The 20,185-nt window shown below is 33.8% G+C and overlaps 1 protein-coding gene across 1 annotated transcript; it reads right to left on the bottom strand.

Annotated features, from left to right (window-relative positions):
• Positions 1–16,427: 16,427 nt before the first annotated feature.
• LOC149146017 (uncharacterized) lies at positions 16,428–18,165 on the bottom strand. Its single transcript, XM_089452628.1, has 3 exons — positions 17,803–18,165; positions 16,987–17,379; positions 16,428–16,517 (listed from the first exon to the last, which is right to left on the bottom strand). Exons 1-3 carry the CDS (start codon positions 18,163–18,165, stop codon positions 16,428–16,430), a joined length of 846 nt encoding a protein of 281 aa, XP_089308754.1.
• Between the last annotated feature and the right edge of the window lie 2,020 nt (positions 18,166–20,185).

Below are 20,185 nucleotides of genomic sequence, written 5' to 3' on the forward strand. Positions count from 1 at the left end.
AGCAACTAAGCAAGCATGAGATGGTGGAAGGCTTGCCAAATATTAATTTCTCCAAAGGAGTTTGTGAAGGGTGTGTCCTTAGAAAACATCCTAGCGAAAATGTTGACACCGGTAAGACTCATAGAGCATCCTCTCCTCTAGATCTGATCCATAGTGATCTCATTGGGCATTTTCCTCATCCTTCCATCAACAAATCAAGGTATGTGCTTACATTTATTGATGGTTTCTCACGGTAACTTAGGTGTATCTTCTCAGGGCCAAATCTGAAGTTTTTGCGCACTTTGAAGATTTCAAAGAACTAGTTGACACACAGTTAGAGAGAAAGATCAAAGCCCTCCGTACAGAAAATAGCGGGGGATATGTTAACACGGCACTACGAACCTTTGCCTTCAGTCCAGCATACAGTTGCAGCACACAGTTCCATACACTCCGCAACAAAATGGAGTTGCTAAGAGAAAGAACCGATCTCTTAAAGAGATGGCTTCCTGTATGCTACATGCTAAGTCACTACCTCATAAGCTATGAGCTGAAGCACTTAATTATGCTAACTACATCCAAAATAGATCTCCTCATAGGTATGTCAAGGATCAAACCCCATTTGAGGCTTGGACAGGCACTAAACCAGAGGTCACCCACTTCTGTGTTTTCGGCTCCCGATCATCCGCCACAATCCCCTCTGAAAAGAGGAAAGCTCTTGATCCACAGAGCATTGAGTGCATCTTTGTTGGAAACCCTGATGATGTGAAGGGATATCGACACCTGATTTCCTCTACGGACAGGCTCATCATTGAGTGAAGTTTCAAATTTGAGGAAAGTCTCTCGCATGCACCTCAATTGCCACATGCTGACACCTTTTATCTACCTCATGTCCGAGATGATGAATTAGTACACTCAGATGCAGATAAACAACATGTAGATGTCGAGGTAGACCATGCAGATGCAGAGACAATCTTCAGATACAAATCCAGTGCATGCATATGATGATCCACATCCAAGCCCAAATCAGGCTTCCAGCAGTGAATCAACTTCCCCTGTCATAAATCAGAGAACAAGGAGCTTAAGTGAGATATATGCACAAGACCACCTAACTTCTAGAAATGGTCTTGTGGGGATAATTTTGATCCATGGAGGACTAGCTCAAAGTTTATTGAGCCTCCTCTTGCCCTCACTGCCACTAAACCAGCGCCATCTCGACATTATCATTTGGTTTAGTCTTTTGATTTGCAGTCTTATACTAAGGTTGTTGGGCATCCCTCTTCGGAGTCCTCCATGGAGTAGGATTATAACTCCCTCCTTGAAAACCAGACCTAGGATCGGGTCCCCCTTCCTTCAGGAAGGAAAGTTGTCTGATGCAAGTGGCTCTATAGGACCAAGAGTGTTGCAGATGGGAAAATCACCAGACAAAAAGCCGGGCTAGTAGCCAAAGGCTTCCAACAAGTGCATGGCATTGATTATGATGAGACCTTTTCTCAAGTAGCAAAGATGGATTCCATATGCCTTGCACTTGCCATTGTGGCTGCCCTAGGGTGGGAAGTACATCAGATGGATGTGAAGAATGCCTTTCTTCACGAAGACCTATCTGAGGAGATCTACATGGAGCAGCCACATGGTTTCATTCATGATTCATCTTGGGATGCGAAGATGGATTCTTTTCTCTTATCAAAAATTTCGAAAGATGTAAGTCTGATCCAAATGTTTACATGCTCAGGACACATGATTCTCTTCTTATATTAGTTTTGTATGTGGATGATCTCCTAATCACCGGCAGCTCAGCTTCAGCCATTGCTACAGTCAAGAGGTTCTTGCATGATAGGTTCTTGATGACAAACATGGGTCCATTACACCTCTTTCTTGGTCTTGAGATCAGCCAGGATGCCACAGGCATCAAACTCTCTCAGGCTAAGTATGCACAGGATCTCCTCGAGGGATTTCACATGAGTGACTACAAGCCAGCACTGACTCCTTTTCTGTCTGGGGTTCACCTTGAGGATGGAGGTGACACTCTATTAGTTGATAGTAATCCCTACCAACAGCTAGTGGGGAGCTTAGTGTACCTCACCCACTCTAGACCAGATCTCTCATATGCAGTAGGGGCAGTTTCCAGATACATGTAGGAGCTGCATGAGGTACACTGCAATGCTACCAAGCGCATCCTCTGTTATGTGCAGGGTAGCATGACCTTCAGGATTCACTATGTAGCAGGCGCTGCATTGAATCTCCTTGGCTTCATAGATTCTAATTCAGCGGGTGACAACATTGAACGCATGTCCACCTATAGATATTCACTTAGTCTAGGTCTGGCCCTATCAGTTGGTCGAGCAAGAAGCGGGCTGCTATTGCTCTCTCTTCAGCTGAGGCCGAGTATAGAGGAATAGTCAACATCACCGTTTAGGCTTTGTGGCTACAACACTTCCTCACTGAGTTGGGCATCCAATACCACCAACCCACTGTCAGTTGGTGTGATAACCAGCGCAGTGTCAAATTTGGCAGGGACCCAGTACAACGGCAGCAGACGAATCACATAGAGATCCATATCCACTACATCAGAGACTTAGTACATGATTGGGTCATTGATTTACAGTTTTGTCCTTCAGCAAAATAGATTGCAGACATCTTCATCAAGACATTCACTGAGCAGAAGTTTCACTATTTTCGCGATCGTCTTGGAGTTAAGGACACAATTTCTTAGCAATTGTCTTTTCTTCCTCTTATCTTTTGATTACATTATATTTTTTTTTTTTGGGGGGGGGGGATTTTGGTTCCCACGAGGTTTTCCCTCTTTCCTCAATTTTAGTACAAGTTTCACTATATTTTAGGTGACCTTTGGCTTTAGTTTCTAGGGCCCATTTTCTATTTTTCCCCATAGTGGCGTTCAAGGGGGGTGTTGGAGGTACTACACACCTAGGGCCTTCATTACAGGCACATGCAGACACTTAGTTAAAGCATGGGACTACATGCAAGATCCTTTCTACATGATTTACTCTTGATTTTCTCTTCCTTTCAGTCTGCAACTAGCTAGTTCTTCTGCATGATTTACTCCCTGATTTTCTCCTCCTTTCACTCCATAACTGACTAGTTATTTTACATGATTTACTCCCCGATTTTCTCCTCGTTTCACTCTGCAACTGGCTAGTTCTCTTCAGTACTTGCTGTAGGTGTTGATTCCTCTCATTGATCACCACCATGGCACATTACCTTGGGATCTTCACCCAGTAATTCTATATCATGAGCATTGTAACCTATTTTCTGAATTAATCATTCTTTTTTTGTTCTTTCAATTCTTTTAGTGTTTTTTCTCTGCAAAGCTGTGTGTTCAACCTTTACTAGCTATATTCATATGTGCAGCTTTTCTAACACATTTACAAGGATCAGAAGAGGATTTTTGAGAATGGCTCGTATTTATGAATAATGTAGGTATTTTTATGTGATTTTAGAAAGAATGTTACAATCTAGAGAAGCAATAGTTTCTAGTAGTTTTGATTTGGGTTAGACTCTTCTCCCTAATGAAGGACCTTTGGGAGTCAAATATATTAGAAGGAATAGGCAATGTGATCGATGATTTCATGAATATTTCAGAGATTACCAAGAGGAAATACATGCTCCATATGCTCGTGTTTCTATCTATATGAATATCTCAAAACCCATTTTGGAATCTGTAGAACTGGAATATCATGATTCGGTATGGACTCAACCACTTGACTTTGAATATGTGTCATTCAAGTGTCGGGATGCCATGAGTATAGGCACTTATTTAGGGGTTTCATTCTCACATTAGCTTAAGCCCAAAAGAGCAAGGAGTTGGGGGATTCAGAAGGCTTTCAGATAATACAAATGAACAGGAATAAATCCACTCACAATGAATCAACTCAACCCACACTGAGCAAACCCCATGTTCAGAAGACGAAGGATCTTGGTGAAAATCAAGTTGCATTCTTGGATCAATTAGAAAAGTAGGGGGAAGTAGAGATCTAGAATGAGTCAAAAGCTATTCAGATAATGGAAATGGAAGAGTCACACAACAATGAGTTAGAGAAGGTAAAACCTAAATGAAATAAATTAGAGGAACAATGGGAGGATCATGAGCTAAAAGAAGTTTTGGTTCATACTAGTAAGATCCTAGAAGCTAAAGATAAGTAGAATAAACTGAGACTGGATGAGAATAATATCTTGGAATTCATCAGTACTTGGCCTTGGGAAAATGTACATGGAATCCTTGTCAATGAACTTCAACATTTTCTCCATTTCTTTAGACAATGGCTTCAAAGCTATGAAAACGATGAAGGATATTTGAATTCAACCATCTCGGAGAAAGGCCAAGCTTCCCAAAGCTCTTCACAAAATTTGCTCATTGTATTCGATAAGGGAAAATGGAATGAAAATCTTTTAAGAATTCTCTTAAAGAAGTTGGCGAATACATATTGAACTCTGATCAAATGAACCAAATCAAAAAATATTACCATTGCACCTCCATAATTCCTCAATAGGAATAGTCTCATGGAATATTCAAGTATTAAATAGAAAATTGAAACAATGATATTTGAGGTTAAAGATACAATTGGAGAAACTAGACATAGTGCTCATGTTGGAAACAAAAGTCTCATGAGAGAAGCTTGGTGATTTGATGGGTAAATGCTAGCGTGGTACTGAGGTAATGGTGAATGATGAAAGAGGTACATTAGGAGACATAACAGTGGTACGAGATCCCAAGATGATTGTCTTCCAAGATGGGGTTTCAACACCTAATATCCTCTCTCGTCACTTTCATTTTTTAGGATTTGGGGGAAGGGTGAGTTTCTCAACATTCTATGGTCCTTTAGTTCTTAGTTATAAAGAAAAATTCCTATCAGGTTTGAGGCAGGTAAGATGCTAACTATCAGATGAATGTTGGATAATCGATCGAGACTTCAATATGATTCAAAATTGGAGCAGAATAGTGGGATGGGGGATTAGGAGGTTAGATCCAGTGGCGTGTCCTTCGAAGAGATCATTCAGGATTTATGGTTACTCAGAGTGGAAACGTGGAATGGAATTCACACCTAGAACACGAGGATCGGGGTTCAACACCAGGTGGCTTGCTTCCTGCCCTAGTTCTTTCTTTCTAAAGACCCCCTAGTCCATGATATGTTCATTGAAGAAATGATCATTTCCATTTTAGGATCTGAACACTCACCAATGAGGCTAGGAATAGACCTGAAGATGGCACCTATGAATAAGACTTTCCATTTTGAGATCTTTTGGCTCCATAATCAGGATTTAGTGGAAACATTGGAAAAATGGTCACATGACATTGTGGTGCACGGTGAAAATCTAATGCAAAAATTCTAATGAAAGCTAAAGTATCTAAAGATCAAAAAAATTATTGTAGCAACGAAGAATTTAGAAATATACCGATATAGAAACAGATGATGGAGGCACGTATGGAGGAGATATAAAGTAGAATCATTGTGGAGGGTAGATCTAAGTCGTTATCCAAGGAGGAAGGGTGGATTATCTATGATTTGGACGAGCGATGTAAATAAGAGGAAGTGCTATGGAGGAAAAATTCATGCATGTAGTGGTTAAGGCAACGGGAATGTAATAAAAATTTATTTGATTATTCTGTAATCAAGCATCAGCACAATAACTTAATATTTTCTCTAACTTGTAGGCATGGGAGTTTCTTAGTGGACCATAATGCTATGGAAGCTAAGCTAGTGACCTTCTATTCGTATTTTCTATATGAAGGGGATCAAGATTGCTTTGAAGCTGCTAACCATGTGACCAGTTTCATTCCATCGTTTTTCACCCCAGAAAATAATGAGGCACTCACGAGAGAAATTTATTACAAGGAGGTGGAGGAAGTGGTGAAGAATATTCCCAGTAACAAATCTCCTAGTCCGGACAACTTCACAATCGATTTATTGTAAAATTGCTAGAATTTTTTCGTGAGGATATCCATGCCTTGGTTGAGTAGTCATGGAGGAGTCTAGGTGGTTGCAACATGTATGGTTTGGTCTGAATGTAACCCTCCTTACATTTATTACATAAAATAATACTTACAATGATCCAAGCAGCCTTAGACACATTTCACTGTGCAATGTGGTCTATAATATCATCTCATTGACCATTGTAAGAACATTGAAACCCCTTCCGAAAAACATCATTAGCCCAAATAAAATCATATTTGAGGTGGGTAGACAAATATTGGATGGCATCATGACCACTCACGAAGTTTTCTATGTGCTAAAGAAGAGTACGAAGGTGGGGATGCTAATAAAATTGGATCTATGCATGGATTACGAATACATGAATTGGGGCTTTCACATGAGAATGCTAGAGGCCTTCAGATTCTTGTCCTCATATATCTACTGGAGATCCCTTTTTTCCACTCTTTTGTTTTCTATATTGTTTAATGGTTCTCCCATGAGTATATTTAGGTCTTCTCGAGATATATAACAAGGTGATCTACTTTCTCCTTTTCTATTCATCATTACTGCCGACATACTAGGATTATACTTTAAAGCAATTGTTCAAGCAGGTCATTTGAGAGGTATTCAAAGTCTTGGTTAGGATTTTCTTGTGTCACATGAAAAATTTATGGATGATACTATGCTCTTTGATGAACCAAATATACAAGAGATCAAAGTATTGGACACTTATCCCTGATTTCCAAGGTGCATCAAGTATGCTCATCAACAAGGATAAATATACTATGTATTCTTCAAGATTCCAAAGAAGATCCAATAGAATTTGGCCCGTACTCTAGAATTTTGAGTTGCTTCTTTACCAAATAAATACCTAAGATTTCCCTTGGTTTCTCATCCCCTAAGGATGGATGTTGGCAGAAGGTAGAATGCAAAATATTGAACATTGCGGGGAGGACGCCATTGTTGAAAGCCATCTTGCAGGAAATTTCGGTGTACCAGTTATCAGTACTACCGAATCCTATAGGAGTTTACAAAGAGATTGTTTCTCCTTCTCTCAAATTTTTGTGGCAGGGGGGCCATGTTTCCAAAAAATGAGCATTGGTTTCATGGGACAATCTTTGTCTATAGAAGTAGGGTGGGGGACTAGGCTTTCGAGATCTAGAGATTCTTACCAATGTGATGGGAGGAAATATTTGGTGGCATTGGTTATGGGGAGGGTATGAAATATGGAAACTAATTTGGGATAGGAAGTATAGTCTCGACCACTCCCAAGAAGAAAAAAATTGGGCATCAAAATATCCCTTGGGCTCCCGATTTTGGAATTCGGTTAAAAAAAACTAGAATATAATCCAAGACCACAGTTTTTAGGAGATCCTAGATGATGCCTCTATTATATTTAGTGAGGATTCTTGGCAGAATATGTCATTATTGGATATAATGGGGGAGATTCGGCTCATCTGAGAATTTGTAACGCCTCAAGGGGTATCTCAGGTGGCAAAGTTTTGGACAGAATTAATCCCACAATCCTCCTAGGGAGAGTGGAAATTTGTAGATAATTGGTTTGTGTGGAGTACTGAAGAAGGTATGTTTCTATTGATTATTTTGTCATCCTTTCTTTAAAACTCATAATCCCTTTGCATCATGAACTAGGTAGATAATAAGAAATTATGGAAAAATCTAAGGATTTGTATGTAATGCAAAGCAACTAATAATTGCCATTTTCTTATGCAGAAAAACGGAAAAATGAAAGATTTCCATCCCAATGAAAAAGACAGGGAAACGTTAACTGTTGTCCCCATGGCAGGGAACCATATGTAGAAAAGAAAATCCAAATTGAAGTGTATCAGCCAAGGAAAGGAAAAGGAGATATTTTTGGGTATACGACCAAAGTCCCACATTGACTATAGGTGGGGAGGATCATGGATATATAAGGATGGACAAATATCTCCATTGGCATGAGGCCTTTTGGGGTAAGTCCAAAAGCAAATCCATGACGGCTTAGGCCCAAAGTGGAATTGTGGAGATATGTAGTGTCCAAAGTCCTTACAAGTGGTATCAGAGCCAAATTCGAAGTTACCCAAGTGGATGAATCCTCGGAATGTCGAACAAAGATGGTGAGCCCCGATAAGCTCGTGGATGAGCTCGGTTAAACAGACGGTGTGCTCCGGATGCTTCATGGACGTGTCCTGGTCCCAACACAGTGAAGAGGAGTTGACCTGGGATAGAGCAAGCTCTCGAGGTAGGTGGTGCTCCATGTAAGGCGTGTGCTTCCAACGTATTGGAGCAGAGAATCCTGGTTGGTATAGAGTGGATAGATGGATAATCGTTTGAGGGGAGGCTCGATGGTCCTTTGTTCGAGGGGAGGATTGTTGGGTATACGACCAAAGTCCCACATTGACTAGAGGTGGCGAGGATCGTGGATATATAAGGATGGACAAATATCTCCATTGGTATGAGACCTTTTGGGGTAAGTCCAAAAGAAAATCCATGAGGGCTCAGGCCCAAAGTGGACAATATCATACCATTGTGGAGATATGTGGTGTCCAAAGTCCTTACAAAAATAGATGAAATTTTGATGTTTTTCTAGGTTTTTTAATTCAAAATGGGCTATTATTGTATGAAATGATGCAATATTTATAATGGAAATTTTTAAGATCTACATAGACTTAGTCCTAAAAATAGGTTAAATCTTGATGTTTATCAAGGCTTTTGGCTTGAAATGAATTACAAGACAAATTATTAACAATTTTGTTACACGTCTGCGTGGAATATTTGGAACCAATAATTGTAGAGTCCATTTTGCAAGTAAGTTCTATTATAGTTATTTGAGGTACTATAACTTTTCAACTGCATTTTGAGAATTAGACTGTCTTTTCTAGGGCAAAAATTCTAAATCAAAGTTCTTGTCTGTCCAACACTATTTTGTACATAAAGGTATTTCTAATTACACAAATATTTACTTAATCGGAATTCATATGAGGAATATATGCCTCCGAGAAGTTGAACTATAGTTTTGAGCATCATAGTATTAAGTGGGTGTGGTGTGACATATCATTATTTTCACATATGAAGCTAGTCATTTCTAAACTTTTAGGAGGATTCTAGATAAAAAAATCCTATTCATGATAGAATCTTGAAGCATTACCAAAACCCAAACACTGACCCTACGAAACTACAACTATCAAGACTTGTTAAGTATTGGGTTGCTAGGAAAAGAAGGGATGCTTTTATTCTTGTACTTGTTTTCTATTAAATGGTTGAGTATAGTAAAGTAGTGTGTATTGTGAGCAACATAGAGGAAGTATAAAACCTATAGAATCCACATAGAGAAAAGTGTGGATGACAGCTCCATAGTGAGTCTATCTTTCTTTGTATTTACATTTCATATTCCATTAGAAAAGAGACATATCCTTAACCTTCTTGCAAGTTTTCCATGTTGGAATTCTTATGATATGGATTGTTTTCAATGTGTGGGCATTGTAGTGCTTACTATTTTATCGCTATTCTAGTGATGTTTTCTTGCATTCTCATTTCATTTTATTACGTTGAGAGTAGATTTATAATCTAGTGCATGAGAGCTGTTGTCACATTATTGTTATATAGTGTTCCTTAAAAAATAAAAATAAAAATAAATATGGCTCAGTAAAAAAAATTATAATAAGGGCAATAGTAACTTATATGCACACATAATAGCCGAGTTTGTTTCTCCATATTTGAAAAGGAATAAGACCTTGGGACAAATCTCGGTGATAGTTGAAGTGATTCTAGAGAAATGACACACACATACACACACATATATCTATATATAGATATATAGACACCTCTATGAATACTTCAACACTTCCTACTATGTATCTTAGATCTACATTAAGCACAAACTCTCATTGGGTTACTTTCAATGTTAAAAATTATTTTGTTCTTTGCAGTGCAATTAGGAAAATGATTGAACGACCATATCCCTTCCAATACTTATCTTATGTTTACAATACATACTTTAACTCTTTTAAGGTCTATTTCTAGGTTATGCGCTATCGGGGGCTAATAATATTAGAATATCCATAAATATCATTTTCATATTAATGTTTTTAATATGAACAATTAATCAAACAAAAGAAAATAAATGAAAATTTTCAATTACTGTTGTGAGGAAGAAAATACATTTTCAAGATTTATTTCTTGGAATCATGAAATTTAAGTTTAGAGATAGAAACCTAAAAAATAAAATATTTAAGGAACTAAAAGAAGCAAGCACAAATTCAAAATTAAAATATCACAACATTATAATTTACTTATTACATAGTTATATTAAAAAAAAAAAACTAAAACACATTTTAATGGTTCAATATTAGAAGAACATTATAATAACTTAATAGAAATTAAGTTATACTCATTTTAATCTTACATAAATATTAGATCTTAGACTTTTGTGATACATATTGCAAATTAGAATGTCTTTTAGATTAATCATATCATTAGGATTTGGTTTCCAACCAACTAATGTGGTTTATCCTCGGGACAAAGGTGAAAAAATCAATCAATCCTAAAGAATCAATATATTAAGTTTTAAAAAAATAATTTACACTTTAATAAATTAATTTCTCTCAACATTTTAAATTTCAATTAATTAATTTAAATTCTATATGTAAACTAGGAAATACCTTTCTATTGATTCATTCAGAAAACCGACAAGTTACATCCATGAGATATGCTTGGTAGCCTCAACTTGCCCAAAGGAAACCAGGTATGTTAGCCACCGGACTACTTTGTATGCCATCCAAAACATAAAAAGTTTTGATGTGTCAAGTCAGGCTTTATAGGCCTTATACTGTGTAGACCACTTAAAGAAAAGACTTAAAATGTAAATGCTACTTGACATGTTTAACAAGAAAACCAAAAATTAGCATATGAAAGCATTCCAACATTTAGTCATGAGTTGACTCTACTAGAGTGGGGTCTTTAGCACTTGACCGTAGCATCTCAATTTGAGCCAACCTCTGCAATTGCTTATCCAAGCACCCTAGGCGGATATTCTAATGGTCAATTGTATCTTCACTATGTGAATTTCCTCATGGATGGTAGCAAGGTTCATTTTTGGCTTTAGAGTTCCAACTGTATAAGCATGGTCGTGGTTTCTCTCGCCATGAGGCATTTCATGATCCAATAAAGGTGCACTGACTACTTGAAAATGGTAAGCTAACCTCTGGTATGACGAAGGAAAGGAATCATGTCCATCCATTCCTTGGCTTGGACCCCTCTCTCATCCTTGGAATTCAATTCATTCTCCCAAGTCATGATTATTTTCTTTATCCGTGTTGAGGTCCTGACACTTTAAGCATGTAGAGTGTTTTGCAGATTTTTTGCATCAAATTTCCTACCTTCTTCCCGTGTTCGGTTGCTCGTCGATGGCTGTGGTTTCTTCCCTTTTCCTCTTGGTATCCTCCTACCATGGCCTCCATGCCCAGTTGATTCAGTCCTCGACGCAACCTTAACCATGCTAGTGTTGTCATTTGCAGGACCACCCACAAACTTCGAGACCACTCATCTCAACATCGAAGGTAAGACCCACTATGCAGGAGCTAGAGGGAGAGGCAGTTTAGGCAGACAAGATGCCTATCATGAGATCCTCGCTGCAATTATCATTTGCAGTCACTCGCGCCCTCTTTACCAACACCTTAGATAGGTAAGCTATACTACTCGCATTTCCGGAATGCAAAATGACATACCTTACTATCGTTGGGATGCATATAACCAGGCTCACCACGTGGAACCTTACCTTGCCGCCACTCAAGTCTTGAACTATCGTGAGGATACTACCCTGCCAGTCTTTGATTGCATGCAGTTTGTGTGGGCTTAGGGAGGGCCGCTGACACGTCCCAAATCTAAACTCATTAATCCTTACCTCGATCCCAAGCTGAGCCACCAACTCTTTCGCACCCCGATATGGGAATTTAAAATCTATACATATAATATTAATACTTAATAATTAATAAACACTATATAATTACTATCAAGCGGTTAGAAAAAAAGGACAACGAGCTTTTAAAATTTTATTTAAAGTGTCTCTTAAATTTGAGAGATATTAAAATGTTTTATGTTAAAGTTTTTATAAAAAAACTTACATTATTCTTATTATTATTATTATTATCCAAATTTAAGGTCACGACAAAGCTAGACACCAAATTGGTTTATGAGACCCCCTTGTTTGTGCCACAAGGGACCCACCTCCGCACATCAAAGTCTACGAAGACATACATAGTCCACTCCTCTCGTTTTGAGCCGGTAACCTCTTAAAAAAATGCATCCTCTTAATAATCATTTTTTTTTGTAAGCTTAGGTGGGACCTTCTCATTTTCGAGTTTTTTACATGTCTGTTATTCACCCCATTTCCAGGGAGGGTAGCACAAGAATCGAACCCAAGATCTCCGGTTCGGTGAGACTTCATTTCCACGGCCATTGCCACTTGAGCTACCCCATGCGGACCATCCTCTTAAAAATAATTACTTACATTGTCTAAAAAAATAAATTTGTTTGAAAGAAATTATAATTAAAAAAATAAAATCCAATAAATTTTAAATAATATTTATTGAATTTAAAAAATATTGAAAAGTTTTATAAAAAAAACATATATTATAATAATTTTCTTTCCCTTATGTATTTTAAAATATATATATGAATTTGTTTAAAAGAAAATATGATTAACAAAATCAAATCCAATAAGTTTTAAATAGTGTTTATTGAATTTAAAAAATATTGAATAGTTTTATGAAAAAGAGCTTATATTGTAATACCTTTTTATTTTCTTATGTATTTAAAAAAAAATATTGTTGTAAATATTTTATAAATAAGTTTTTTTTAATTAAAATTTTGATTATTTTAAAATAAAATTTAGATTTTTTTTAAATAATAATAAAATTTAGTATAATTTAATTTTTAATGGTTTATAGTGAATATAATCATTACTCGTTATTATTTATGGATATGAATTGATCATTTTCGTATGAAAAAATTCATTTCAGGTAAGATAATTTATTGATAATTATATAAAGGTTTTTAATGAGAAGAAAGGCATAATTTTATAATAAAAACCATATTAACTAAAATGATTTGTAAAGGAGTTTACCTTTGAAGCTAACTAGTAATCTTGAATAGGTTTTTATTCTCAAAATTGATTCGAGGTCTATATTGTGAAAAGATATGGAGATACACAAAAATTTAGGTTACATAACAAACTTTTTATCATTAAGATCCTTGTTTCCATGTTTACATTTATTATTAGGATTTTTGTTTTCATGTTTACATTTTTATTTACAAAATTAATCATTTTTAATATATGAAAAAAATTAATAATAAATAAGGCTAGTTTTACATTCATGATTTCATAATTAATGCTTAACCACTTGCCATCTTTATATGAAAATTTATAAACAAAATGATAAATAATAAATTAAAAATCTCCCAACACCACCAAACACCGCCAAACATATTTCTTTAGCCACATTACCTAAAACCAACTATACGCTATTTCAAAATTTCTATCAAAATTGAAAATAACCCTTCTACTTTTTTTTTCCTTTATTACTTGAACCTTTATTCGATTTTCTTAAACCGAACGCTACGATGACAATTGAAGACTAAAACCACATGACAATTGAAGACTAAAACCACAGTAACCTTATATCAAAGTCCAATTTCCAAACTCACAACACAATTTTGTGGAAAATACATATTTTGAGGACAATTGGCATTTATCCATTGTACATGAATTGACCCCATGTTGACAAGGACCCATCCGCGTCACATTGAATGCCAGTATTATTTTATTATTATATGAACGAAAGAAAGGGTTATTAAGTTATTTTTCAGATGAAATTATTTTATAGGGAATTAATAATTTTTTTAGATATATGTAATAGTTTTTAAATTATATATATCAAGAATTTATAGTTCAATTTGTCTTTAAATCTCTGAAAACCATAGAACTAAAGTTACAAAAACTACTTTTATTAAAATCAATATCCCAAACTCCAACTCCTCGCCTATCCCTCCAACCTTACCATAAATATTCACATCTCCCCAAACTTAAACCCCAATGAATGAAATAGCAAACCGCCGTCTTAGCCCCCACTCGTGCTAAGCACCCATTGGCTTGAATATATCACCCAGAGAGTCACTAACTTATTCAATACTCAATGTATTATGAAGAGCCGAAATATAACCAGGAGGACCAGACGAAAACAGTCTGTAAGGAAAATACTGTTAAGGAGCGCCGAGATATAACTACAAGGATATGACAGAAATAGACAGTAACGAAAAGACTATAAAGGAGAACCGAGTTATAACATGAAAACATACATTAAGGAAACTACTGTTGTATGCATAAGTTGCTTAAGGTATGCGAATTACATACTTTTACATTATGGGTAAAGTAAAATTAGTGGTGTAAGCAATTCCCTGCTATAATTGAGGTAAGAAACATAGTCACTTATCATTTTTGGGTTCTTCGGTTAAAATACTTGACGAATAATATTGACAAACCCTGTGTCTTTTAAATCAATATAAAGGAGATAGAAAAACAAAAATGTGGGTCACCAAAAGACAATACGATCCAACATGGTTGTTTTTTTTTAAACACCCATAATTCTATATTTTTAATAGTACATGACATTAATTAAAATATCGATCATGTTACCACCTCCTAGTTATAACGTTACAACATGACATTATATAGGAGAGGAGAAAGGACATCTTATCACATTACAATGTATGCTATATTATATTATAAATGAGAGGTTATGTAACATTTACCATTTATTAAGTGAGGATTTGTGAGATTGAAGTAATTGGATTTCAGAGATCTGTGGCTTGAATCTTTTGAATAATTGACCGGAGAATCCACAGTTTTGTCATTTTTGAACCAACGTTTCAAATCCCAAGTGGGATCCATCATCAGGATGAGAGAATGACGATGACAGAAGAGCAGCGGAGAAGTAATAAATAGTGATGAGAAAGAAACATTTAGGAATAACAAACCTGTCGGCTCAATTATTAATTTTTATCATTTTTATTTATTTTAATTAATTTTAATTTTTTATTTATTTTAAATTTTTAATAATATTAAAATGTTTTAAATTTTTTTATTTTTTTTAATTTTTAATTATTTTTTTTTTTTTTGATAATTAATATTAATCTTAATAAGAAATTAAATTCTATTTTGATTTGATAATTAATATTAATCTTAATAAGAAATTAATTATATTATTAATATATTATTAATATTAATTAAATTGATTATATTAATATTAATATTATTATATTAACTAATTAATAATAATTGTATTAATAATATTAATCATTGTTATTAATTAATTATATTATATTAATTATTTATGGTTATTGAATATATTATTAATCCTAAATATATTAATTAAATATTATTAATATATTATTAATACTAATTATTATTAATTATATTAATAATATATTATTATTGTTAATATATTACTTAATTAATATTTAATTATATTAATCATATTATTAATTATAAAACTAATCATACTACTTATATTATTAATATTAAATCTATTTATTTTTATTTTTAATTTGTTTAAGTATATAATATTAATTTTATTATGAAATTAAATTAATTTTATATCTGGGGAAGAAGTAATTCTAATAAGAAATTGAAATAAACCTAGGGGAAATTAATAATATTATTAATAATATTAATAATATTAATATAATATTATTATTAATGTTAATTATTTTAATTATATAATATATTGTTATTCTTAATATTAATTATATTAAATTATATTATTATTAATATATTAGTTAATATTATTAATAATATTAATTATAATGATTATATTAATTTTTATTATTAATTAATTATATTATTATTTATAATTATAAAATAATTCCTCAATATATTAATTAAATTATTATTAATATATTATCAATTATATTAGGATTATTAATATATTAATTAATATTAATTATTTATTTATTTATATTAATTATATTATTTATTAATTATAATATTATTAGTAATAATTCTTATTAATAAAATTATTATTCATATTGATTTGTTTTAATATATAATATTATTAATTCTAGAGTGAGATTAATGTTATACCTAGGTAAAAAGAATTCTAAAAAGAAATAAATTTTTAACCTAGGGAATATTAATGCCAAAAGGAAAATAATATCTAGGGTTAGAATATTCTAGAATATTACCAAAGTCCTATACCTAGATCTAAATGAAAACAAAGATTAAAGACACAAGAAAGGAGAGGGATAACTTACCTGCTAGAGGCCTTTACCTATTACCAGGGGAAGTGCTTGCGCTTTTTATTTCCTTGATCAAGGGAAGCCAGCTCCCACTAATCTCCACGCCATTATCTCTATTCAGATTATGAGGATGTTTGATGATCTCAAGCGCTTCTCTGATCTTTCATCTCTGATGTTGCTCTTCCCTAGCAATAATTGATGCGCTTTCGAGACAGATATGGTGTTTTGTCTTTAAGGAGTGCTCTGCCAGGGCTGAAGTACGAGATCTTTCGTTCTTAATATCCGTGCCATGTTCTTTGAGTCTTGTCTGGAGGGAGCGACCTGTTTCACCAATGTAGCATTTTCCGCAGGAACACTCTATTTTATAAACTCCTTTAAGCTGCTGCTTGTCGATATCATCTTTAACGGACCTCAAACTTTGTCTGATAGTACCTGGGGCAGAGAAATGAGTGATAATGCTTTTCTTTTTTAGGACTTTGGCGATTTTGTCCGTAACCCCATGGATATACGGAAGAAAGACAATACCACAGTTAGGCTGGTCTTGAGCTTTAGGCTCATGGGACAACAACTTCCTTTCAGCTTTCACTATGGCCTTATTAATTTCCTGCTCCTTGTAGCCTATACTTTTAAAAGTTAGGATTAGGTGCTTCTTCTCTTCCTCTAGGTGCTCTGAGTCAGAAATTCGAAGGGCTCTGATGGCCAGCGTGTTTAGAACACCAATCTTTTGCGCAGGGTGATGGTGGGAATCGGCATGGAGGTAACTCTCTGTGTGGGTTGATTTCCTGAAAACCTTGTGGCCCAAAGAGCCATCTTCTTTTCTGATGATTAGGACGTCTAAAAACGGAATGCTCTTGTTTTCTTCAAGTTCCATTGTAAACTTTATATCTGGAGAGATCGAATTTAAGTGAGTAAAAAACTTTTCGAGCTCTGTTTTACCATGAGTCCATTTTATATTGGTGTCATCGACAAATCGTTTCCACCAGGATGGTTTCAAAGGATATGAATTCAGGGCCTTCTTCTCAAAGTATTCCATGTAAAGGTTGGCCACTATTGGCGAAAGGGGGGACCCCATCGCCACACCGGATGTCTGTTCATAAAATACTCCTTGGAAGGTGAACACAGTCGACCTTAGGCAGATCTCAGCCAGCTTTGCAGTCCCCGGATCAGCAACTTCTTTTATAACCTGAATGGCTTCATCAAGAGGGATCTTAGTGAATAAGGATACCACGTCGAAGCTTACAAGGATATCATCATGTTCCAATTTTTCATTCTTAATAAGGTTCACAAAGTCTTGGGAGTCCTTGATGAAGGAATCAGTGTTTCCAACAAGGGGCTTGAGAATTTTTGCAACATATTTCGCAAGCTCATAGGTTGGGGAACCAATAGTATTAACTATTGGTCTAAGGGGGACCCCTTCCTTATGGATTTTGGGTAATCCATAGATTCTGGGAACAGTTTCACAGGAGGGGGTCAACTTCTTTTTTAACTTTTCGTCAAGGTTTGAACTAGAGATAATCTTTTTTACATCCTTCACGATTTTGGGGATGGGATTGCTGCTTAGCTTCTTATAACTGCCACAATTTAGGTGATCATTCATCTTACAAACATAATCTTCTTTGTCCAGAATGACCGTAGCTCCTCCTTTGTCAGCTTTAAGAACTACTACCTTGTCATTGCTTCGCAAGGAATTGAAGGCTTTTTGTTCTTCTTTGCTGAGGTTGCTTTTGGGGATTTTGGTTTTCCTCATGATTAGAGAGCATTCTTGCCTCAGTGCTTCCTTATCCTCCACAGTAAGGTTGCTGATCCCTTCCTCTATGCTACAAATCATCTTTTCAAGGGGAAGGTTTTTAGGTGTCACTGCAAACCCTAATCCTTTGCTGAGAATATTAGTGACAACAGGATCCAATTCCAAAGAGGACAGGTTAACTACTTTTCTTTTTGATTTTTCATTCTGTTTTCTATTGCCCATTTTGGCTCCATTATTATGATTCCTAACCGGAGTGCTTATATTATTAATATATTAATAATATAATTAATTAGTATCATTAATATTATTAATAATTTAATTAAATTATTTTGAAATTAATTTCTTATTAAGATTAATATTAATTATCAAATCAAAATAGAATTTAATTTCTTATTAAGATTAATATTAATTATCAAAAAAAAAAAATAAAAAAATAAAAAAATTAAAAAATTAAAAATTTTAAAACATTTTAATATTATTAAAAATTTAAAATAAATAAAAAATTAAAATTAATTAAAATAAATAAAAATGATAAAAATTTATAATTGAGCCGACAGGTTTGTTATTCCTAAATGTTTCTTTCTCATCACTATTTATTACTTCTCCGCTGCTCTTCTGTCATCATCATTCTCTCATCCTGATGATGGATCCCACTTGGGATTTGAAACGTTGGTTCAAAAATGACAAAACTGTGGATTCTCCGGTCAATTATTCAATTGAAGTAATTATTTTATGAGGATTTGTGAGATTGAAGTAATTATTTTATCTAAAGATACAAAGAAGATATTTTTATACAAAGGAGATCTTGTTCGACATTATATAGGAGAGGAGAAAGGACATGTTATTTCCTCACAATGTGTTCTATATTATATTATAAGTGAGAATTTATATAACATTTACCATTTATTAAGTGGTGGGATTTATGAGATTGAAGTAATTATTTTGTCCAATGGTATAAAGAAGATATTGTCATAAAAAGAAAATCTCAGTTTATGGTATATGTATAGATCAATTTTAATTAAGGATCTAGTAAGGAAGAGATCAATTTATTTAAGGTGAAAAATTATTTTAAAGTGCAAAAATAAGAAGAAGAAAAGAAGACTTACAACTTAATAGTACATGGCATTATTAATTCTAGATTTTTAATAGTATATAACATTATTTAAAAGATGGGACATGTTATACATCACATCTAAAACATGACATTATATAGGAGAGGAGAAAGGACATGTTATCACTTCAAGATGTATGCTATATTTTATTATAAGTGAGAGGTTTTGTAACATTGACCATTTATTAAGTGAAGGGATTTGTGAGATTGAAGTAATTATTTTGTTCAAAGATACAAAGAAGATAGTGTAGTATAAAGGAGATTTTGCCCAAAGATACAAGAAAAATGAAATATTTTATTATAGTCAACATTAAAATATTTCTTTTTCTCTTTTTCTATATACATTTATAAGGAGACAATAATAAAAGGATAAAATAGTTAATATACATATTTAAATAGTTTATTTAAGTTTTATATTGAAATAATTTTACAATGTGAAGAAACTATATATCTTTCTCAACAAATGTGAAATATAAGAGATCTTTTAGTTTTAATTACATTGTTTCTATTAAAGTCTATATAAAATTATATTACTTCACATTAACATTTATGGCTCCTAGTGAAAGTAAAATATTTTTACCACGTTTCGTTCATACTGAGTTATAATATCAATAATTGTCAAAGAGCACAATGAGAATGAGTTATTATTGTTTTATAATACTTTTAGCTAAAAATAGCAAAACATGTATATTCATTTATGTTTTTTACTATAGCTAGCATTGTTTGTTCATATAGATAATTTTTTAATTTGGTTTTAAAAAAGTGTGAAGCCAAGGTTGAACACTTAACAATTACACATCTCTCTCATACATCTCAAGATAATTATATAATAAAAATGAATTTAAAGTAAAATTGTATTTATATTTGATTGGAATCATATATAAGCAATATTAATTATGTTAATAGGCATGTCTCCTTTGGATTTGGATTTCCAAAATTTTAGTTTAATTATCAATAATTATTGGGTGGACGGCAGAGATTTAATCTCAAGAGAATATTCTAGAATATTTTTTTATATAGTACAAAAATCAAATGATACTATTTATATTCAATGTAATTATGCATTTATCCCCTTATAATTAAATTTATTAACTAGAAAAATATAATATGAAATAAGTTATAGATTTTCCG

The sequence above is a fragment of the Pinus tabuliformis genome, chromosome X (assembly GCF_031772625.1).
Source record: "Pinus tabuliformis cultivar Carrire ecotype Pingquan chromosome X, CPIR1, whole genome shotgun sequence".
Taxonomy (NCBI): Eukaryota; Viridiplantae; Streptophyta; class Pinopsida; order Pinales; family Pinaceae; genus Pinus; species Pinus tabuliformis.